The 24,144-nt window shown below is 39.2% G+C and overlaps 2 protein-coding genes across 4 annotated transcripts; one reads left to right on the forward strand and one right to left on the reverse strand.

Moving 5' to 3' along the window:
- Window positions 1-829: 829 nt before the first annotated feature.
- On the reverse strand, window positions 830-14,635 carry LOC139140193 (protein white-like). 2 transcript variants are annotated; one of them, XM_070709265.1, is made up of 15 exons: window positions 14,428-14,635; window positions 13,010-13,174; window positions 12,309-12,357; window positions 11,813-12,006; window positions 11,100-11,252; window positions 10,578-10,744; window positions 9,602-9,776; window positions 8,056-8,177; window positions 7,307-7,541; window positions 6,436-6,528; window positions 5,607-5,664; window positions 4,986-5,062; window positions 4,294-4,399; window positions 2,261-2,435; window positions 830-1,827 (listed from the first exon to the last, which is right to left on the reverse strand). In XM_070709265.1, exons 5-12 carry the CDS (start codon window positions 11,238-11,240, stop codon window positions 5,010-5,012), a joined length of 1,044 nt encoding a protein of 347 aa, XP_070565366.1. In that variant the 5' UTR covers window positions 11,241-11,252; window positions 11,813-12,006; window positions 12,309-12,357; window positions 13,010-13,174; window positions 14,428-14,635; the 3' UTR covers window positions 830-1,827; window positions 2,261-2,435; window positions 4,294-4,399; window positions 4,986-5,009. The 2 variants fall into 2 exon arrangements, with proteins under 2 accessions (XP_070565366.1, XP_070565367.1); XM_070709266.1 differs by lacking the exons at window positions 11,813-12,006; window positions 14,428-14,635 and having other exon boundaries at window positions 13,010-13,142.
- A 1,165-nt stretch (window positions 14,636-15,800) lies between these two features.
- On the forward strand, window positions 15,801-22,817 carry LOC139140194 (alpha-N-acetylneuraminide alpha-2,8-sialyltransferase-like). Of its 2 annotated transcripts, XM_070709267.1 has the most exons (9): window positions 15,801-15,973; window positions 16,960-17,154; window positions 17,627-17,724; window positions 18,301-18,388; window positions 18,565-18,706; window positions 19,113-19,225; window positions 20,337-20,426; window positions 21,165-21,400; window positions 21,807-22,817. In XM_070709267.1, the coding sequence occupies exons 2-9, from the start codon at window positions 16,982-16,984 to the stop codon at window positions 22,034-22,036; spliced, it is 1,170 nt and encodes a 389-aa protein (XP_070565368.1). In that variant the 5' UTR covers window positions 15,801-15,973; window positions 16,960-16,981; the 3' UTR covers window positions 22,037-22,817. The 2 variants fall into 2 exon arrangements, with proteins under 2 accessions (XP_070565368.1, XP_070565369.1); XM_070709268.1 differs by lacking the exon at window positions 20,337-20,426 and having other exon boundaries at window positions 15,816-15,973.
- Window positions 22,818-24,144: the final 1,327 nt, after the last annotated feature.

The raw sequence follows: 24,144 nt of genomic DNA on the forward strand, positions 1-24,144 counted from the left end.
TCAAACAAGTCGGGTTCTCAATAAACATCTTCATTTAGTATCTATGATTCGTATGAAGCTGTGCTCCTCTCGTAAATACAGATATAATCGTACCACTTTTGTTGATAGCCGTAGAGAATGGCCACAATGCCGCATGAAAGTGTGGCGATGTGACTTTCACTGGGCTATGAATTGGGGCTATCGTATTTGCCATAGAAATGATCACTAGAGCTAGGTTGATCACTACTATGTAGATGCTGGGAATTGGAATTCTTGTCGTGGCTATTGTCGTGGTTGAAATATTAAAACTGTCATTCATTTTATATTCCGCCAGTGAAAGAACTGAAAGCTGATAGGCGATACATAGAGTAAACCTTAACATTCTGAACATTCTGAACAGTGTATCAAAAAGTGCATTTTTTGTTCACGTGCCTTTGCGAATTACGATCAGAAGGTTTCACTGTTAAAATTGTGAACATACGCTCTCACTTATTCGCATGAATCACCTTATGTTCTGTACACATAAGACATGATTCTTCTTACTGACGAATAATATTGAACTTAAGAAGAGAGACATAACACTCTTTCCGGACATACGTAACCTTTGTGATGTAAATATTAAAATTTGACATATTACTGTCAGTGAAAATCAAATCTTTGCTAGAAGAAACAGTAGAATAGGTAGAATGCACGTTGGGGACAGACATTTGGACTTTTACATTTTCAGAACTCTTTTCTGATTTACCACTTGTGGGTGGGGGTCATTTCATAGCTCTTGGAGTAAGAAATTTTTTCAACGTGTTGGCTTTTCAAAAAGCGAACATTTTATATTTCTCAGTAGAATTAACACAGGGATGGTGGTCATTTTTAATTTCAAATATCGGTAAATGTTAGGTAATCTGTTGCTGTAGTGCCAAACTTTGCACAGTGACCCCCGATTTGTATTCTGGAGTTGGTAAGACAGTGATTGGAAGTTTCCTTTGGAAAGTTTGAACAAAAGTTGAAGTCTTTCACTTTCGAGGCGCATACTGCCTTAAACGCATAATTTGATGACTGAAATAGGAAGGTCAATAAGATAGCGTATGGAATCAAACATGAGAAACACCAGGATGTTAGGTCAGGTGCGAGTCATGAAAAAAAAATATCAATTTAACGTCACTAATAGCCGGCTCGCAAACGACGAATGTAAGAAAAGAGGATCTGTCATGAGTTGTTTTTGTCTTCTTTGAAATGAATACAAAACAGGTTGAAAACTTTCAAAATGTTGTTATTTACAATACGTGTTTGCATTGTCTGATCTTGACATTTGCACTCGGTTGTCATATCGTCCCGTGATGGAATGTTTAACTGGATTTTGCAGGCATAGACACGACAGCTGATAGTGACTCTGAAAACCTTTTAGAATGTTTCTTTTCTTTTGCATGTGTGTCTTTGATTCACTAGCAGCACACACTTTCTAATTAAAAAGTGATTTTGCTCTCTACGTCCATCATCGTTGTTAGAACACAATGTAAGGGACAGCGCTGCAGTTCAGTGCAGTCATCACGCGCATGGCAACACGGAGGTAACAAAAGCGCCTATCAGGAACGCGGTGACGCTGGTAAGTAGCGAGGCCTTGCTCTTCCCGCGATGACGTCACGCCGCTTTGCTTCTTTTTTTTGCACCGGTGTACTCTCAAAGGGATCCATCCTGCACGAGGCTGACGAGAGTGCAGGTGTCCAATCAGCGAGAACATCTCGCTGGCATACAGTAGCGTGTCGACACTCGGTACAGCAGCGTTAGATATCCCAGAAACAGGTAACCAAAGAATAAACAAATCAGCGCCATCGTATCGGCCAGCACGTTGTCCTGAAAGGTAAAAGTAATGTAGACATTAATATTACTTTCATTTCAGATATTTACACATCATCAATCAGTATTGATTATATTTGGAAGCCACCTTCAAAGTGAGAGTTTGCTGCAATTTGTACAGTAAAGTTGGAAAATTTCAAGCTATTATCGTGACCCTTGTATGACCTCACATCCTGGTCTTTTTTTAATAAACCGACGTATACCAACGAAAACACTTTATGACATGATCAAATTTAGGTCATGAAAATGACCGATTCCATGTTCTGCATTAATCAAATCTTGCAGATTTGGTTCAGAACGGATAACTGTCTTATAACAACAGACTCTAATATGAATAATAAATTCAACTGGAACTGCTTCATCCCAAATATGTTGCACTTATCCAACTAAAACTTTAAAACGAACAGTCTATGGTATAAATCCTTCATACCGTGCTGTAGCCGAGGGCCTTGAGGACTAGTTCACCACTCGTTGTGCAGTTTGGTTTGTGAGCGGAGCTGCAGTCCAGCTCAGCTCGCCCATTCCACTCGTTGATGTTGAGCAGTTCATATCCGTAATAAAACCAACTGGTGTATTTTAGCCAATACATGTACCACGGTATCGATCTGTGGACAAATCAAAAGTCGGGTTTGTGTTAAAAAAAAGACAAAGGTAACACATTGCAACCTATTATTCGCCTGCATGGCTGATTTAGTAACACGTGTCTTCACTTACTTAGAAATACTATATGCCACTGGTTAGCAGAGATTATACGGCATCAGATATGCTGGGAAATTCGACTCGGAAAGATTCTATAAAAATGATTTAAACTGAGAGACCGATCTCCTGTTGTCTAACAGGAGATCAAGCAATATTTTATGACCTTCAGAGGACGGAATCGTGGATCAAACTGTGATAAGTGTGTGCCATGGAAACCGTTTCCATCGGTAAAATCCTAGTTAATATTTTAATTGGAATTTTTAGATTTATTAAATATAATTTTATATAAAATTGTTAAAACTAAGCCTACATGTAATAAAGTAATATTGCGAATCGATAAAAGTGCCAGCTATTCAAATAACCATCGGCGTAATATTCATGATACATAGTCAGTAGATCATAACGATCAGAAATCATAAGAAATTGTTATGGCCATGCATCTCCATATAATTATTATTCATTGCATTTTTGTAAAGGCATATTTTTGGCTGATATTAACGATTGGGGCCACTCTAAGCTATTAAAAAGAACAGTGCACTGTATTTTATTTTCTATTATCTATTGTCACGCTACTCACAGATCAAGAATCAATTATTGCCGTTTGAATGGCGAAGACAAATAAATGTCATGTGACTAAATTCGATTACATGCTGGTAGGAACTATAAACCCTGTCCCGTTTGACAGTACACTCATCAACTCGACAGCAGAATTCCACAGACAGGCAAGTGCCCAATGCCCTTTATGGATGTGGCATTCCTATCATGAATGGTAACTCATTAAAAATGAAATGTCTGTCATAATATTCACATTATGAATGCGTATACCGGAATAGAGCTATTTTTCCCTATTGTTTTGAAAAATCGCCAGGGGCCATCGTACACATAACCAACCAAGTCTTGATAAAAATATAAAATTAACGGGCGACGCGCTGACCATTAACTTATTTATGGGCAAGGGCGAGAGGAAAGCCAAAAATTAACGGGCGAGGCTTGCCGAGCCCCGGTTAATCTGGCTTTCCTCGAGCCCCGGCGCGCCCATAAATAAACGTTAATGGTCAGAGCGAAGTCTGTTATTTCCATTATATTATCATCGAACCGGATAAAACCGTCAAAATTTGCAAAAATTTTTGGAGCGAACGACAACTGGGCCCCAGAACTGAGCAATACGCAACGCACTGTCACGCGCGCTGTAAAATATTGGCAAATCCGGAGATATTATTAGAAAAAAGTATCTCAACTTGACCTACAAGTGCTCCATTTTATTTCGTGATTGATCATGATTTACACTTGAGCTGTAAAGTTACGATACTTTGAGTTGTTAATATTATTATTCATATTCACGGGCATATAAACAGACCATTACTGTGTATTTGTGGTCAGTCACGTGGTTCAGCTCGACCAATCAAAATGCGACAGGCAGGTCATGGTAATATAATCTAAATTAAGGTAGTACTCGCCTCGAAATTGACAAACAAACTTAAACTTTTGTTCAAACTTGACGTAGGGAACTTTAAACCACCCTCTCTCTCAACTTAAAGAATACAAATCAGGGAGTCATCACGCGAAATCCAGTACTTGAGAAACAAAATACCCAATATTTGAAATCCAAAATGGCTGCCGTCCTTGTGCTAACATAATTAGCCCCCACAAGTGGTAGACCAAAAGTATTGTGAACGTTTAGTTTCAGAGTCCGATTATCTGTCCTGAGGCGCATTTACCATAAAGCTTCAATAGCCAGCGCGTAGTATGAATGCAAATACTCACTCCGGTTTGATAAAGAAACCGCCAACAATAATCATTGGTAGGAGTATTGATTGTGCTATCGCCAAGACAACCGTGATGTTGTCATTCGTCATTGAAACAAACATGCCTGAAAACGAGGAAAGAATGTACATTAATCATATAGCTGTGGATATACATGTACGTTTAATACAGGGGAGACCCCAGACACCGATTACGTTACATACTAGTACGACAGGGACGTCCTTCCATTATATGATAATGACCTCCGTCTAATCTGCATTTTCCACACGTGTAACACTGAAAGCATTCGGTGACCATAAATTGACATGACATCACTATGTGATAAAAGTGACGTTTCAAGTATGTTTTACTCTTTGAACGTCTTCATCACAACGCTGTTTAGCGCACATCGTACCTTCTTCACACATGAAAAATCACTGCATGGTGTTTACCTTGCCAAATTCCTTTACATCTCATACTATGATTTTCCAGGGCAACTGTTGACACAAAATTTGACGGGCAAAACTAAACCAAGTGTGCAATTTTTTGGTTCTCGAAGATGCATTACATCGAAGAAACGAGGAACCAGTGAAATATCGGATCTGTTTGATACAGCGATGCAACTTTCGAGGCCAACGAGAACTGTAATATGTACGTTTAAACCGGAAGCACCATTTAAGTAATAACCGAGTCTGGTATATACATATGCTTACCAAAGGCAAATCCAACTCCAGACGTCAGCAAAGTGACGACACAACAGCCAGAAATCTGCCAAAGTCTGGTGACAAACCTTGAAAGAATAACATCAGAGAACATATTGGATCAAGCAGCTGCACCAAATTAAACGGTAAGAAACAATTACAATTAAAATACATGCTGTTTTCAGACAGATAATATGGATTACAAAATGTGAGAAATAATTGAAAAAGTCTGAAGACGGCAATTCCCAAGAGCACTGCAGTACATTGCAGTAACATAAATTAAATACAAAATACAAACGACACAATGTCACAATAATAATTATTTAGAATGCTCGTTTAATGGAATGGAATATTCTTTTAGCAAATATCTGCCAGTGACAACACAACAGGAAAGAATAACCTAAATAAAAACTCATCCAAAGTCATTAATTTTGTTCTTATTCAATATTTTCTCCTATCAGCATGATCACAATTGACGTGAAATACTCGTATATGCTCTTTTCAAAAACACGATGCGCTACTACACGCATGCGCACTGATTACTTGCAAACCCTCTTGTGATAATTCCCGCGCAAATGCAGTGTGTCAAGTTCATTCAGCGAGCAAATCAAATTGCAGAAAGTCTGCACTTACCAACTAACCAATAAGAGACCAGAATGTACAATCCCTTACATATGAATATCGATGGTATCTGAAATATCAAATTAAAAACAAATTTTATTGTAACTGCACCACAAAGTGACGAAATAAGAGGGCGGGGACAATTTTATTGCAATATGAATGCCAAGATGCGCCATCTTATTTTTGTATCAGACGTTCGCCTCGAAACCATGGTGAAGGGCCACCTCATATGTCCTTATAACTGCTCACAAAGTAATCCATAACAATCGTTTGTTTACTAGGTTTACTTTTTAAAATAACGACAAAGCAAGCAAAAGACAAACAAGTGACACCTCATTACATTTGAAATTAGGACATTGTTGTCATTGACTCCTAAAAATGACGTTGAGTCAAGTGTTTTGACATCGCAGACATACTAAACCACTGAGTAGAACTGAACGAGGCAACATTGAGAATAAACAGTGTATACACAGGCCAAAAGTAGGTCACTAGTGTAAATGTTTTAACAATAAGCTGCCGAGTTCACTCATGTCAGACTGATAGAATTTCACCGCCAGAAAATCAGAGACCTCTCAGCGCAGTCTGCAAATTACAAAGAAGCGTACACTTCATTTGATCTTTGCGATAGAAATGTTCGAGTCGGCACGCCTAGCTGCAACCTCATTAACGTAGGTCAGAGAAACGTCACTTTTTTATTCGGTGGCTTGTTTTCTTGGCAACAACCATTGATACTATATGTGAACACGACAGTTGCAGTACAATGCATAAATTCAGAAATCTCTCTTTTTCCGTGTTTCATCTTCAAGTCTGGGGCAGTGAAGATCGATTTCTGTTTAGTTACCTCAGCTAAGACTCTTGAGAAGAAGTAAGCTGCCGTGTTGTACATCCCGGTGTGATGTTCCCGTAGAAATACTGGAACCTCGTGTGGTAGAATCTGTAGCATTGAACGCAAATCATTAGCAAGATTCCTACTTATTACAGAAACAAGAAAGTTTTAACGTAGTTTTGTGTTTGGAAAGACTGCGTTGTCGTTGATAGTCCATCATAACGATAATGTAGAATTTAAGGCTGACCAGTGAGAAATGTCATATTTCATGTGAAATGAACATGACAATCACGCCTGGTAATGCCGCAGTGAAGACTCTAATTGTTACTGTACCCGGAATTTTGCATACAATTTTTTTAAACTGACACACCTGATGCAAATTTAAATGCAAGCACGTGGTAGTATCTTTGCAAGCCTAACTCACAAAAATGCTTCTAAAGTCCAAACATTATTGATTCAAGGGAAGATGTGCGATTGAAAACGAGATGAGCTTACGTAAAATATTAGACATCACATGTAATATGACATGAAAACGTCCAATCAGTAGACTAAATATTATATTTCAATTGACCCGACTCCTTTTTACCATACTTTTCTGATCTACCACTTGTGTCGGGCTCAAAACCATTAGACTAAATGCAGTTTTAGAAAAACTTAATTTTCCCATAGAGTTAATGGCCAGGGCTGATGATCATTTTGAATTTCAAGTTTCTGTAAATGTAAATAAATCTCATATTTTACTATGACACTCGACTTTTATTTCAACTTGATTTTGAGAGAAAATGGTTGAAAACTTCCTTCTGGAAAGCTTGGGCAAGAGTTAAATCCGCCGCTTTCGAGGCATGTTACAACCAGCGGACAACCTCGTTCACGGATTCCATCGTACCTGTACAACTGAAAACACCGTTTCAGACGCCAGGAGGATGAGCATAAGCGCCAGGTATCCAGTGATATTCTGAACCGTTTCCGAACTCCTCTGGTCGAAGTAACACAGGCCGAAGAACAAGCCGGCCAGAATGTGAGCTGGTATACGAGTCTTGAGCGACGCCTGATCACGTATGACGGAACGACAGCTACGGCGAAGCAACAGTGCAAACTGCGTCCACCAGGATGACTTGTAACTGCAAGCAAGCAAACAAGAAATCAAACAAAAGACCAAAATAAAATATTTCATTTCGTTACTATCGAAGATAATGTTCACATTTCACCTTTGCCTCATATAGGTTATTCCTCAACAAATTAAGAACTACATACTTATCATGTTTTTATGACATATCAAGTTTGCGTATTTGATATTTCGTTTTAGAAGAAGGAGTAGCTGTGGAAATGGCTTCCTATTTTATGAGTGCGGGAACCGTAAAAAGATTAAATGACAAAGGCATGGCATAGTGACGCTACACGTTAGTTTATGTAGTGCAAAAATGTGCTCTTTCTAAATTGATTTCTTCTGCTGTTTTGAATTTAACATCGTGTGATTAATGTGTTGTTAACATCTTACTAAATACATAGCTGAAAAAAACAATTAAAGCGATAACGTGTTAACTTTACGTGCATTACGTAAAATGATTTGACAATACAATGAAAGGTGACTTCAGCAAACCATAGGTACATCTATATACAACAATAAATACTTACGAAGACAGTACAGCTTTAAGCTCACTTTCTTCCTCCACAGGAACATCTGTTGAAGTCAAAAATTGAATTTTGCCGTCTAAATCGGCCCTAATAACCGAGTTTTCGTATGAATCTGTGATACCCTGCAATGAGAAATGGGTAAATGAAACTAACAAAATTTAATGCTTGGATGAAAAATGTTTTTGATTGAAAGAAAAAACGCCATTACCTTGACAAGAAAACATCCTTTACGTATTCAATACGTATATATATTACACTAAAATAGAATGAACCTAATATTGATAATATGTAATATTTACCCTATTATTACATATTGACAACCTATATTAATTCATCGCATATTTGCGTACTATACATAATGATCCACACACAAGTTAATCGTACATGTATGTGATCAGCTCCGCTTGACTTAAAGTTCCATTAGCTGTATCTTCTGGAGATTTTTCCGTTAGTTTTGAATGAAATGATCACTGGCTCATGTTGAATAGCCTGTCAAATAACATAGAAACTCATATTGTTCGTAAACATTACATGCCCTACAACTAAATAACATGTGATTTTACAACGAAAATTTCAATTTTTGTCCGGACAGAAATACAAACTCTGTTGACACGCTGATTGCAACATAGGCATTCTTCTGCACCTGCGCGAGCCATTTACAGCAATTTCAAAATAGATATTCATTACTTATGCCCGGTACTTACGTCGTAGTCCATTGTCCGAGCACGTTGCGTAGCCAGATGTCTGGCAATCCACGACGCAATGTTGTTTTGATCCCGCAATAAAACGTGAACTTGTACATATCGCGTGATCGTGGCGTCAACATTATCTTTGTTCTCCCCAGCACGCTGAGCATGCCAGACGTAAACAAACGAGCTCGGAAAGAGCAACACGTTTGAACAAAATTAGCAGTTTTATGTGGCTATAACATCACTAATCATGTTAGTTTCTTCGTAAAACAACATCTTGCAACAAATATGAGCCTCCAACATGGACTTTTCCGAGGTAAAAATGGTCAAAAGTGACAAATAATGGCCCTTTAACATAGTTTAGTTAATCTTAAATTTCCCGCCATTTTCCAAAACTTCACATATTACAATGAAAATCGAGAAAACCTTGTCTCAGTGAAGTATATTCAGTCCCATGAGATCTATTGGATGGAATCATGTTTGTCTGTAAAAGTTCTTATAGGTTTATGCACTGGTTTCATTCTTGTCTGTTTGAAAATTCACATGGGGGCGGGCGCGGCCACATTTGGGTGTGGCATCATGTGTACACTTTATTATCTTGTTACAACCTACATATGTGCTCACATTCAGAGGTTCATGTAACTTATACTCAGATATTTCAATGAGTACTTCTGCATGGAGTAATATTAGTTTGAAAGTAAATTTATGAAAATTCTGCCGAAAGTTGCAGCTCATGGGGCTTTAATATGACAATAACAAGAACTCATATCATTACAAGAGCACTTGCCGTCACTGGACCGTGAGTCGATCTATCCCTTTGTGCACGTACCTAGAGTATATGCCCGACATGCACGTACCTGTATTCTCTGTTTACAGATCTCTTCCTGGTCCGGTACTACTGACAGCAGCAAGATGAAAAAGTCTGGAGGAGAGAAGGTGTACGGACAGAGGAAACCGCGCTCCGCGAAGTACTGTATCGCGTGGTTTGATGGGCCCATGAACGCACATTTCCCGTCAACCATCAGAAATATTCTGTAAAGAAGTAGAGAGATTGGCAAATACTATCATGGATGCAGACAGACATACAGACAGGCCGGTAGACAGAAAGAGTCATAGATCTAGAGTCAGAGAGAGAGAGAGAGAGAGAGAGAGAGAGAGAGAGAGAAGAGAGAGACAGAGAGAGAGACAGAGACAGAGACAGAGACAGAGAGAGAGAGAGACAGAGACAGAGACAGAGAGACAGAGAGAAAGAGACAGAGAGACAGAGAGAGACAGAGACAGAGAGAGACAGAGACAGAGAATCACTGCCATAGAAGACCGATCGAATGTTGAAAAATGGATGGATGGGTAGGGGACAAAATGTAGGCCTGATTTTCAGGCAGACAGATAAAAAGGTGGCAAGAAAACACACAGGGTAGGGAAATGAATCTTGTGATTTATTTAATAATAATAAAGCCATGGGACAGAAAACATAACGCAGAGCAGGTTAAACCCGGAATTTGAATCAACCACGGTACAGACAAAACCACGTGCACAAACGCGCACAGAAATAGTGCATACCTATATTACACGTGGGTTTGTTTGTACCGCCATTACGTGATCTCCTTGGCTTACTGAATTCGTAGAGCACAATGCGTCATTTTTTTTCGGGAGGGTAGAACTATTGTATGTGTGAAAATATCCACATACGACAGAACACAATGCAAATACTTAATATATGGACGCAATAATACTGAAAGAAAAGAGAACATGAGACAAATATAGAATGAATGTCGCTCTGCAGTGTTTGCGACGACACGGAAATATCTGCTATGATCACAAAAAAATCCTTACTCGTCGAAGAGATCATACATGGCTGAGGGAGGTTGATGAACTGTTGTGATGATGGTTTTGCCCTGAGCTGCCAGTCCTTTCAGTGTTCTCATCACGTTGTCAGCCATAAACGAATCCAGACCACATGTTGGCTCGTCACATAGCATGATGTAGGGCTCTGTCAGTAACTACACAAAGATTAAAAAAAAGAAGTGTAGATTAATACTTTGAGACACAAAAGAGGAAATATAGTCATTTTGTTAAAAAGTCTTCTTCTATGAAAGGACAAGTATTTCAGGGAGATTAGAATGTGGACTATATCAGCCATTTATTGTAGACTTTAACCCTTTCGTCACCAAATTTTAGATTAACCCTACTTAAACATCTGCATGTGATGATGGCATGGATTTGAAATACCTAAAATGACGCAATTATTCAAGAAAATCACATGTTTATCACAGAGCTTATGTGTGCTAGATAAATTTTATCCGCGCATTCACATAATTATTTCATTGACTTGACAATATTATCATTGACGCTCACCTCTGTAGCAAACGACAATCGCTTTTTCTCACCACCCGATAAATCTTTTATCGGACTCTCGGAAACGTCACCAAGGCCTAGCTGGATTAGTGCCTTATTTATCTTTTCTTCACGTACCCTAGGTGATGTGTCTGCATCCATACGTAATATAGCCTGCGATTAAAGGGACCCGGATACTTAGAACAAGATATCACTGAATGAACATGAAGATTATGGGATGATGATGATGATGATGATGATGATGATGATGATGATGATGATGATGATGATGATGATGAAGATGAAGATTATAATTATGATGATAGTGATGATAATGATGACGACATCAACAACAAAAAACAACAAAACAGCAACAACAACGATAATAATAAGCAATAAGTAATAATATAAGTTTGAGGAAATATTTTAATTTACTCACAATAGCGATCGTCATTAGTGCCACCGCTGAAGATAGCAAATTAAATTGATACTGCTCAAAGCTAGGCGAGACTTATGAAATGTAACGATAAACACAACCTTCTCTAATGCCGTGACATCGTAAGGTGCGTAAAATAGTGAAATCCTGCTTCATTTCCAAACATAACGCACACACTTGTAACATTTTGGCACACATTCCGTTAAAAAACCCCGAAAGTACTGACATGTTAAAGTTAACATCTATATGTTATGGTCTACAAACGGCGAGCATGTATTTACTTGACGAATGAGCTTACGTGAAAGTTCAAATGTTCCCTCGCTGTGATGGCATTGATGAAGAGATCAACCTGTTCAACGTAGGCGATGTTCCTTTTGCAGAAGGCCGCAGTGACCGGGTTTCCGTTTGCAGTTACTGAACCCTCGATGAAGAGGTTACCTTGAAGGTGTCGACGACCCGACAACACGTTCAACAAGGTGTTTTACAGACCCACTAGAGAAATGGACATGATAAGGAAATCTCAGCACGGAGGTATCATTTCAAAACGTATGCGTATGAAACCCACAAGGGTCATTTTATAAACAGTTTCTCACGCTCTCAAATGATTTGTCAAGCTTACATATTTTACTTTTTGTAATATTTGACTGCATTTTCTTATACTTATTGCACAAAACGTTTGTATAGACTTTCATACAAAAGTTTACTGATATTCACATTGAGACCCATTGAGACCGAAAGGCCTGAATAGTTTTGTCTTTTTCGTTATCGATTTCAGGTTGTAGAATGTCGCTTACCTTGATCCCATAATGGCTAGTATACGTCCGGGTTCAGACAAGCCAGATACTGTGAATATATAATTGACATGTTGCTGTGACAACCAGACTTATGACGACTCGAGTAAGAGTCCCAGAACTTTTACTCGTGTTATTTTAAAATTTAATTTAGATGATTTGTGAAGGGCACTGGCAAACATATTCCTAATCGTACTGTAACAATATGCAGTCGGAAACGACGTGTGTATTTAGTTATATTCGCCCACGGCCAGAGGTACTCTCAAGGTCTCTGTCTTACGGCACAGAGAGAGAGAGAGAGAGAGAGAGAGAGAGAGAGAGAGAGGAGAAGAGAGAGAGAGAGAGAGAGGAGAGAGAGAGAGAGAGAGAGAGAGAGAGAGAGAGAGAGAGAGAGAGAGAGAGAGACTGGGTGCATGTTGTTATGAACAGATTAGCAATGCAAGGTCGGCATTTTGACTTTGACAATGACGGGCAATATCGTGACATTGGTCTATTGACGAATAGTGCAGGGTTACCAGTATAACGCTAAAACGATGGATCCGTTTTGTCCGAGCGTCTATGGTGTACATCGATACTTCGTCACACGTGGCTGTGCCAGGCAAACGGTGTGTGAAACTCTGCAAAGGGCATGGCCAGGGGTGAAAATGAAATAGCTGAAAAATAATGAAACTGAGTGACTCCAGATTTTCAGGTAGGCTACATACCTCCGTGTAAAATCGTCTTCGGCTTCGGCGGCGCGACATCTTTTACCCGTAGCCGTTTCAGCTTATCCCAACATCTCTCCCGTGGAGGTAAGGCAGTAGCCTGAATATCTACCCATGCTAGTGTGTACGGTCCTTTCGCCGCCTCCTCTGTTCCGATAAATCTGTCTGTTCCAATTCAAACATTAAAAAATAGGAAGATAATCTTTTAAAAATGATGGGTGTTAAATTATAACGCTGAGCGACAGACTGCCCGCCATGCGCGTTTGTTAGTCATGTTTTTCAAGCTATTTTAACCGACGACGTTAGTGTCATACATCAGTTTAGCAGTTTCTAATTTAGACCGACGATTGCCTTGCTTTCAAAATTACATTTCTGTTCTGAATTGTATCAGTCGCCAAAATAGATCTGTCAGGTCGTTCAATCATTGTATATTTGTTTGTACTTTATCTCATCTTATTTGCATCAGTAAAGTGTCCCTGTATTTTGCTGGAAGTGCACGCAGCAAGGCCGATTGTTAGTACAGTGGCGTAGTGCATAGCCCACGTTCATTAATAAATAACCCGTCTCACGTCAAAGCTGAATGTATGTAACAGGGCTATTCTTATCTGTTACATCAAACATATATATATGTGAAAAAAACACTGACGATGTAACAGCTTGCTTGGCTTGCAAACTAAGGTTGGTGCCTATAATGTCGGCCGCCGTGGTTGTCATGTTTGGACACGTCGCGATCCACTTTTATTGTAAATTCAGCAGATGCTTACGTTATGCTGGTGGTTTATGTAAATGTCACGGAATATTTGAGTATGCATTATGCGGTATCAAACTGAAACACGTAGGGTACTTGTCGGCCGCTGGGTTGAGCTTCACTGCTGTGCAGTTTATAAGTGTGCAAGCAAACCATATACCCTCGAGAAAACGGGGGTCTGATGTACTTTGAATTCAAAACCCTTTCTTTCGTGGTTGTTATTTAAACCTGTCTAATCTTCTATCGGCAAGTTATCGGCAACGTTATTCATGGTACGTCGACTCATACGGTATAAATAGATAATGTGTTGGTCTAATCAACATTCCATGTAGGGCTATTAATAATACCAAGCTCGTACAAGTAAGCAATTTGCTTATAATATGAAGTTCAAAATTCATTGTAGTTTGTCAAACGATATTTTTGACTAGAGGACACGTACGTTGATCCAGGATAAATTGATTTTTCAAAATAAATATAATCAATACATAATAATTATATTGCAATTGAGTTTCTAACACGTGAATGAAGAGTGGATGTTTGTATAAGAATGGTAGCTAAATAAGCGGGTTGTTATTTGAGTCGTCGGGGTTTGTCGAAACGAAGGACCATGACTAGCTTATGAATGTCGTACTCCGATTTTAAAGGGAGAATATTGGAGTGGAACACTCACCAGTTCAAAATCCATGAACTGCCGGATCTCAGCGAGGGAAGCCATTGCCGGTCCTGTCCGCCGTTTGTGTCAAACTCGGCGAATTATGAATATTCATGAATTCGACTGAATAATCACTGTACCCTCATATTTTCTTTCAACAAGTCCTGTTGACTGTACATGTATGTACTCATCGCGGAACTAGTTCGCACAGCGCGTCGCCGCGCTTAACTTGTGCGGGCGGAAGTAGATATGTAATCGTATCATTAGCATGATAATTGTTATATTGTCTGTGATTGTTTTGACGAATTACTTTCATCAACGACCATAATTAAACGCTATTAAGAGATAAGATTCTGACAATCTTTTTTCAGTTAACCCGTGATATCAATTTTATCATGTTTCAAGCAGCCGATTAAAAATATGCTCGTTAAGTTTTGTCGGGCCTGGCGTGTAATTTTTTTCCCTATCAGCAGGCGGGGAACAGGCGGGATGGCAATTTTTCCTCATTATTTTGAGGGTACAAGTTATACTTGCTCAGCTGGCTACTTAATAAGTCACATGTGCATGTAGGGAGTATATGCATACGTACATTAAGGGCGTCAGCCTATAACGGGCATTCCACCGGTTCGCTTGCACTCTAGATGTCAAACACAATTTTACAAATACGGTGTGACTACTCCCCCACTCTATCAAATCAAATCAGTCACGTGTATTCTCATAGACGGTAGAGAGGAAGACTGTCTGTGGTATACCATGGGTTCTATGCTTATACGTATACCGGTAAGGGGTCATTCAGTTGCTGACAGTGACCTTGGCTCGGTGGAAAGGCATGTCGAAATAGAATAGACCATGGGGATAGTTCCTCTTCCACCTCCGTGATTAGATTGTACTGAATCAGAATATTTAATGAACAGTCTGAGTTACGAAATGTTCCGTATCCACATACACATCACAATACGTTTTATTGACATATTGAAAAATAAAATTTTCTTTGGTCTATGATTTACGTCACGACAAACATTCTCCTTGGTCAACGTAATACGCCTGCCATCGTACACTAATAGACTGCTCGCACTGGTTTCACCGGGTATGCTACCGAATATAGTACATTTCCGTAGGTTTCCTCAAGCTACAAAAGGGGAAGTACAGTATTTGCGTCATTTTGCAAGCCTTGCTCGTATGAGATGGCCACGTGACAATTTTGTTTTAAAAAATTAGCTTTCATAAAAATGGGTTGGAAAGCAACAAGTTTGATTAATTTTTGTTACCGCGTTTCTCACCGAACGAGGGCGCACTATAACAAACCCGTAAAAGTCAGTTAATGATTAAGCTACCAGCGTCACCACTTCGAAGACTGTATATGATCGTGGTCCAAAGGTTGTGTTTATAGTTTAAGGTTTCCAATCAGTATACTAGTGATAAAACATGGCGGACGGTGGGAGGAAAGAGACGTGGTTCACACTGTGGTTTTGATGGCTCGAAGAACACGGAACCCACACTTCACTTAGAGCCTGGGAGTCATCGCTCGGCCCTTTAACTCTGAAAGAGGAGTTAATATATATTAGTAAGTACACCGTGGCACATAATGAGTGATAATTTCGTTACTATTTTATACAGTATTGGCGAGTGGGCTCGCATGCAACATGTCCCAAGGAAACGCTTGAATCAATAATAGTTTGGATAAACCCCTATTCACCTATTACAAGGAAACCAAACTACCATAACAATTAAGGGCATGCAAATCACGAGAGTACGTAGGGTACTCGGTTTAAGAAGATTCGTTATCATTGCCTTGTCGGTTCCCTTTCCCTGTCACCTCTGCCGCAAGAGGGCGCAGTGGTACTGGCGCTACTAGTGGCTGGGGCTCGGAGTCAAGAGGGTGGAGGCGTGTACGCAAAATATGACTTCATCAATTGGAAATAGATAATCAATTCGATGGAACTTTGTCACTTTGTAAAGGTCGTTATGTAATATTCGACACGGAGTCCTCGTTATTTTTACTAGAGAAAATAAATTGATATCAGATTAAATCACAAAATATCTGCCGAATGCTCGTGCATGTTCAGATTAATCATGAATAGAATCACACGAAAGATGAACCATGTTGAGCGTATCAGATTACTCGTATCATATTGAGGCATATACACGATGTAAATGGTGTGTTTGCTTGTTAAATTTGATGTCGAAATGAAACTTAACTCAAGTGTCGCTGACGAGAGAGAGAATAAGAGTGAAAGAAATGGCGTTATAAAGTTGTGCTTGAAGAGTTAAATTCACGCATTGATTCATTCGTTCAAACTCAATCAGCTGATTCTTTCGATTATATTTTATACTATTTTGCAGTCTAAAATGAATTTTCTTGTTCTGCGCCCAAACGCATAGCTTTCAACTTTTCACCATAGCCCGTACGTTTGTCGCGTCTAATATTCATATGCCAAACACATTATGTCCTCTTTGTAAGAGGCTTATAAATGAAGTAATTTCAAAAGTAACAACGATCGCTCGTTTCAGCCTAACAATCACACGTCGTTTTACAAATCCACCCGACAGATGTGGCCGATAAACTTCCGGTATGCTTCGAAGGTTGCGCAAACTCTGGCCCCTTCTGATGGTGTTGATTTTGGTAGCCTTGCTCGTATTGGCCGCAAATCACAGAAACGTCAGATGGAGCCTCGGACTGAAGCGACCACAGGGATTCGTCGGCAGGAAGAACTACCTCCTTGTACAGGGTCCTCCTCCGGAACAGTGAGTGTTTGATGTTTTCAAAACAAAAGGGCAACAATTTGAACGTTCTTTCTCATTTTTTTTTTGCATAACTTAAATATTCCGCTTGCCGAATCATTTCCAAAGCTAGTTACAATACCAAGGGAACTTAGCACAGTAACCAATCCTTTTCACCTCGAGCCTGAGTAAGTCATACTATATTCTGCATAGCTTGCCAAAGCACCGTACCATTTGAAAAAAAACTTATATCAACACTTGATCCCGCTGTCCCCCTGCACTGATTCAGTGTCAAATCAACTCTAGGACATAAAACAAACTCGGTATCTTTTCTAATCATAAATAAACTCATACGGTGGCAAGTTTACTGGTTCTGTTACAGACCAGCTCTCGAAAATGGTATGATGTCTTAAAAGTTTCAACAAATGATTAATTGTTAACTAATTAACTAATTAATTAATTAATTTTATTTATTTTGTGTTGCAATGCGAGAAAGGATAACAGCAGCGAATCAAGCCCGAGATGGCAATAAGAACACAGCGAATGACGTCACCAAAACAAATGTAGAAACGGACATCAGAAACGAGACAGAGGGTAAGTACACCCAAGATGCAGTAGGTTATCGAATCCCGAGAGTCGTTGATGGTATTTTTTATGAAAAAACTATTACTACAGTAACTTAAATGGCTCACCTGTTTCAATTATCAGGATTACGGTTGGGGAAAAATCATATTTACCGAAATCAATCGGGGATATGGCTTAGTCAGTATATTTTGAATGTTTTTTATTTTATACCACTAAAGAAAGACATAATCTTGCCATATTATTAGGAATTGGAAACCTAATATGACGAGACCGTGTTTCGAAGTCATTTTCTTTCAAAGCCTCTCCTTACGGATTCTTTATTTCATGAATGTTTCATGAAACTTTGAATATCAATAAAACGATTGTATTTTCTTGCGTTTTTACATTCACATCGATGAAATTTTGAAGACTCCTAAATTTTCAGTGCAGAGTCTATGAGTGTGTGTCAACTGTGTTTCTGGAGTCTAAAGTTACTAATTTTCAAAGGCACCGTCATTGAGATCAGATCAAGTATGCCTGCTGAGAAGACATGTTGCCTCTTTACGTTGTTCTTGGAAGGACAAACCATTTTCTTTGTGTTTGCAGATGACGTCTCTCTTGACAAGCTGAACGAATATGTCCGCACAGTATCACTGCCATGGCAACAGAATCTAACGGCACTCGACAACATCAGGTAAGTAGTTGCTTACGTCGATATCGTTGCACATTAATGAAGTGACTGAGCAAACAACAAGCCATACCGCCCTCTTTCTTCATTTTATGACAATTGAATGCTTTTTATATAAGCTCTCCGTTTTCTATACAAAGGCTTTGCTGTATTCAATTTTTTTTTGACAATTTGCATTCCAGAAAAGCTTTGGACGCGAACCTTACAGCATTGCATGGAAGCGTAGTGACACAGGAAAACACCCCATCGGGTAGCAGTTTGCATTTTTCATCATGGCCTGGTTTGGCGCCAATAAACGAGAAAATTCACCAATTATTTCCTAAGGTAGGATGAGTCTCGGTTATTAGTCTCCGTAATTAGTCTTGGTAATTAGTCTTGGTAATTTGTTCTATCAGGGAGATTATACGACTTGATGAGAATTTTAATTGATGATCGATCACATGACGAAAGATACTTATCCATATGCATATGCACGATTATTCTTTATGGAGTACCTGTATAGTTTGCTCGTTAAGGAATCTTTTTAGTCTGGACGATCCATCGTTCGTGGGAGGACGCTCCTGATGCGGGAAAGGGGTGCAAGAAGCGCCCTCAAGCGACATATCTCCCAGTCTGGCTGAGTTCCACAGGCGAGACAAGTATGAGTGGTATGTGAATATGGAATATTGATCTGTTTTGGGATGGGAGCTCTTTAATACTAAAAATCTCACCTTCCCTTTTTTACAACAAGAAAACACCATTTCCGGTCAAGCCTATAAAGCGCTGCAGTGTTATCGGCAACAGTGGTACCTTAATAGACAGTAACTGTGGCGATGACATAGACAAGGCTGAATACGTCTTCAGGTAAGGACGTTTCCAAGCTTTCTTAAAATATTTTGGAGTCAATACCTCACTAGGCATAATTTGTGTGACACTCACACCACAGTATATTTGCACTATACTGTACAGAACAGTACGCTTTACTTGTTTCAGATAACGTAGACGTATTTACATAAAACACTTAAACTTCCAAGACAAGAAATGTGATCTTTTTAATCTAACAATTCTCTAACGGTTAATAAACTCAGAACCCCCGTAAAGTATACATTTTCTGAAAGCCTACATATATGGGAACATTTTGGTAACCACAGTGTCACCATTGTTTACATAACTATCACGTGACAAGATAATTTGCATAACCTTTCAAAAGTCGGTTTTCCCTATGTTTTGTCTCAATACTTCAAAATATCTGACTCAAACTTGCTGGAATGCAAGCTGTCACAATGCTCTTTCAAAGTGTGTCTCAGATTTTTATATCTTGCTTAGTTTTTTTGGAGCACAATTTTAAAGAAATCAACTATGGTAAAATTCACTGCTCTGGAAGTTTTTCTGGCATAAAAAATGTTTGAGAAGGTTTAGAAAAATTCTGAGACACACTTTTGAAGACCTGTAGGATAGCTTGCACTCACATGAATTTCAGCCACATATCTCAAAGCATTGAAACAAAACATAGGGAAAACCGTTTTTTGAAAGGTTATGCAAATTACCTGTCACATGATAGTTATGTAAACAATGGTGACACTATGGTAACCAAAATGTTCCCCTATATCTAGGCTTTCCGAAAATATACAATTTAGGGGGGTTCTGAGCTCATTAAACACTAGAGAATTGTTAGAGAATTGTTAAACACTAGAGAATTGTTGAATATTGTGATATCATTTCTTCAAGTGATACAGATTTGTGTCGAAAAGGCAAATAATTTCCACTGCATGTACGTACCATCCAGCATGTGAACGGAAATCTGTTTATTGTTCGAGTAAGATAAGTCAGACACTTTACAAAATATTATTAGATGTATTTTTAACTCGTTTCAAAAGCGGAAAGAAACAATTGAATGATAGCTCCGAGTAAGTCACACTGTTAGATGTGAAGACAAACCCTCAATTGGATGTAAACTTTAATTTTTGATGCACAGATGCAATGCAGCTCCAATTTCAAAGTTCGCAAAGGATGCTGGTAGGAAAACCAATTTGACAACGTTGAATAAGAGCGTGCTGCATGACAGGTAGGCTTTCCATTCGCATGGCCTTCGACAACAGTCGTCTTCTAATTTGTATTCCAAAACGGCGTAATACAGTTAAGGAAAACAAGATGGAAGATGGATTGTGATGTTGACGATTAAAATGATTATTAACGAAGAAGGGGGGGGGGGGGGAGCTCGCCACCGCCCCATATATCATCATCGTCATCATCACGACCAGGACAGTCACGCTACCAGCATCATCACCATCATTATCATAATCGTCGTCGTCATCATCATCATCGTCATCATCATCATCATCATCATCATCATCATCATCATCATCATCATCACCACCACCATCACCATCATCATCATCATCATCATCATCATCGTCGTCGTCGTCGTCGTCGTCATCATCACCATCATCAACAACAACAACAACAACTACAACAACAACATCATCATTATTATCGTCATCATGACAGTCGGCGCTACAATCATAACAAATTCCCTCAATATGATTATTTTATATCGTTAATAAAGTATTTATTATGCATTGCTATATATAAATGGTGTAGTGTGTCTCAAACTTTCCCGAAGACTCGATTTTTGTGAAACACCATGCATGCCATCCTATTCTTTCCAGGGGACAAGAAGAATTTAAGGAAAAGCAGACTATATCGTCATAACCGCAGTGGGCGTCTCAGAAAGGAATGAATTCATAGTGCGTCGACCTTATCTTGCCGTTGAAAGTCTTTCGTCCTCTCTTTTAACACACAGGTACATGACACTGAAGAGTTTAGACTCGCAGTTTGAATTTCAAAATGACATGAGGGAATACAACGGGTTGATTTGGATTCCAGCCTACGCAAATCGACCCTCACTCGAAGACTGCTACACAGCGAAGCGAATTTTCCAGTCCGAAATTTCCCAGATCGTTTTCGGACATCCCCAGCATTTCCTACAGGTGTCAAAGTATTGGGCCACACGTGGTGTGAAAGGAATATTAACAACCGGTATAGTTGTATTAAAATGTTTATGGAAACATGAGGCATTTTGCTAGTCAGTCAATCATTCAAGTTCGGTCAGCTAGTTCCTGGTGGGCAAGTCCGTCGTTCAATCACTGGATGGCCAAACAACAGCATATCAACCAATCGGCAGGTCGTCTATGCAAGCGATGGGTTGACTGGTTAGTCAGGATGTCGTCAGTCGGTCGATCAAAGGCCATTTTATTTTTTTAATTCTATAGCGATCTATATTTAGATTAAAAAATTCATCTGACTCCCAAAGAGGTCGAAAACCAATTGCAAGCAATAAAAGTGCACACACACGGTAAGATAAGATAATCAACAACATCTTGCCACGGATTAAAGTTCTAGCAACTTAAAACAAACATGCCTCCCCTTTCCCTCGATTTTACAGGTTTCTATCTCCTGAGTATGGCACTAAATCTATGCGAGGAGACTCACGTGTTCGGATTCTGGCCGTTTCTGAAGAACCCGGATGGACAGCCCATCAAGTTCCACTACTACGACGAGATCGGATTCGTGGAGAGGACGAAGAGAATTCACGAGATCCCGTTGGAATTCGAACTCCTGTACGAGCTTCACCAGCAAGGGATTTTGAGAATGCATGTCGATAGGTGTAGATGATAGCCTGCGTGGTCCAGATATCCACAAAGATATTCTTGACGCTATGAATATATTAGTGAAGGGCCTTAAAGCACGGAATGTACGGCAACGCGGTGTGGAATGGGTGTACCAGGGGAGTTTTAAAGGTGATGAATTTACAGATGAGCCACCGGCGTTATTGCGTTGCTGTTTCATGTACTGAAGAACATGCGAATAAACCACGTATGACACAACTGTATAACTATGTTCTGTACGCGTCGTAACGTAAATACCAATCGCAAATTGCAACTTGCAAAATTTACCTGGACAAAAGGAGATCTACGTCCCTTTATAATGTAACTGTTCTGAACCGCGGTGAACACGCAGAAAAGGAAAGTATGAAAGTCTGTTAGGCCATTTAAAGAAAATTCTTTGTTTGCCGTCGTTGGATATATGAATAACCTACCAGCCAGGCAGGGGGAAAAACACAAACGAAAAACACAAGTGTGCTAACTTAAGCTCAATTTTTTTTTTGGTTTCCTTTGGAAAAATAATTTTTTTATTTGTAATAGTGTTAACATTGTGTTTGTTTTCTTAAGTTTCCTCTGAAAACCTACCAGCACGCGGGCGGCAAACGATGAATTTTATTCAAAGGGCCTAATGGGTATTTTGTGAAGCCAAGAATGGAATTTACGACGTCTACATGGACAACCATTTCGTGCGCATAAGCTCGCTTGTCGTGTTCACAAAATAGTTTCTTGTCCGTAATGGTGTTTATCATGGCAGGAAATACAACTTTATATATTAAATTATGTCTTCAGAACCTGGGACTGTCTGATCACATTGCTTATTAGAAGCCCCGCACACCGACAAATACAATTCTCGCGCACATTTACAAATTTATTGTGGTCGTATATTATTGCATAAACACCTGCGAAGTTAGTTTTCGTTCCCACGTAATACGACCATCACATGGTTATATTACCATATCTCAATAAATGTTGTAATAATAATAATAATAATTTTATAGTGCGAGTCACGTGTAGAAGAATCATGTAGCCTAGACACCAAAACCTAGCATATCGAAGAGTTTCAACATGGAAACCCAGGCCCCTCACTTATGGCGTACATGTATATGTAATATGTAATTCTACGGAGATGTACTAAAATGGTTACACATGTCGCCTTTACGGGAATGTACACATTAAAGTATTAGGGGAATTTGATTGGTGATAGTGAGTATTCATGAAGACAGATGTTCAACACCAGTAACCTAAGGAGTCATGTTTAGTATAGCGAATAACTAGGGACGCCAGAAAATCCTTTCATTTCATATCCGAAGGTTTGTTTCCAGTTTTTTGAAGAATTAAATTAGTACCTAACTAGCTTTTATACGAAGGTGGAATTCAGTCATTTTACTCGACAAGAAAGGTCATTATATTATCACCCGCAGTAATTGAAACAAGAGTGTAAATTTTACCAGATGTAATTCTATCCGGAGAATGAGCCCAAGGTAGACTGGCTTAGGTCTGTGTAAAAATACTATTTCCGTCTTTAAAGCTCAATTAGCTGTATTTTTTTGCATCCATTTTCGTGAAGATGTGTTGAAATCAAAATCACAAAACGCTTCATGGAACGCTTGGCGACGAATGTACAATTAATACAATGTAAATAATGTCTACAAGCAAGTCACATAATGGCCGCCGCGAGCGAGTACACAAAACCTGTGAACAACAACCGAATTATGGGAATTTGTGACATTTTCAAAGATAATATGGCTTAATGACGGCAATAAAGACATCTTCCCGAAGATTTGGTTTTTTGGGGGGGCAAGTAAAATGCAAAAAGATACAGCTCAAGTGGCTTTAAACTTGACCGACCAATTCTTGTAGAATTGCATTTTCCATAGTTTTGCGCATACTAGCACACATTCAAAGTAACCCGCCATTCGAAAAAAAACAAAACTTTTCTCCGGGCGCTTTCCTTCATAATGTAGGACGGTCAGAGGTCAGATTTCCGCAAAAAATAGGACAGCTGAAACTTAATTTGCTCAATAGGTTTCACAATGGTTCTACATGCAAGCAGCAGATCAGAAAATGACAACTTTGCTAGCCAGAGATGTTTTGTTGGCTAATGAAAATCCCCCGAAT

Source organism: Ptychodera flava, chromosome 9, assembly GCF_041260155.1.
Source record: "Ptychodera flava strain L36383 chromosome 9, AS_Pfla_20210202, whole genome shotgun sequence".
NCBI classification, from domain to species: Eukaryota; Metazoa; Hemichordata; class Enteropneusta; family Ptychoderidae; genus Ptychodera; species Ptychodera flava.

What these genes read in the sequence shown, in the direction of transcription:
- LOC139140193 (XM_070709265.1), bottom strand. Translation starts at nt 11,240, where the DNA reads ATGGATGCAGACACATCACCTAGGGTACGTGAAGAAAAGATAAATAAG. An exon ending in CGGTGTTTTCAGTTGTACAG is followed by an intron (nt 6,529 to 7,306) that starts GTACGATGGAAT and finishes TCAATGCTACAG; the next exon opens with ATTCTACCACACGAGGTTCC. An exon ending in GGTCTCTTATTGGTTAGTTG is followed by an intron (nt 5,063 to 5,606) that starts GTAAGTGCAGAC and finishes TATTCTTTCAAG; the next exon opens with GTTTGTCACCAGACTTTGGC.
- LOC139140194 (XM_070709267.1), top strand. Translation starts at nt 16,982, where the DNA reads ATGCTTCGAAGGTTGCGCAAACTCTGGCCCCTTCTGATGGTGTTGATT. An exon ending in CAGGGTCCTCCTCCGGAACA is followed by an intron (nt 17,155 to 17,626) that starts GTGAGTGTTTGA and finishes AATGCGAGAAAG; the next exon opens with GATAACAGCAGCGAATCAAG. An exon ending in AAGAGCGTGCTGCATGACAG is followed by an intron (nt 20,427 to 21,164) that starts GTAGGCTTTCCA and finishes TTTAACACACAG; the next exon opens with GTACATGACACTGAAGAGTT.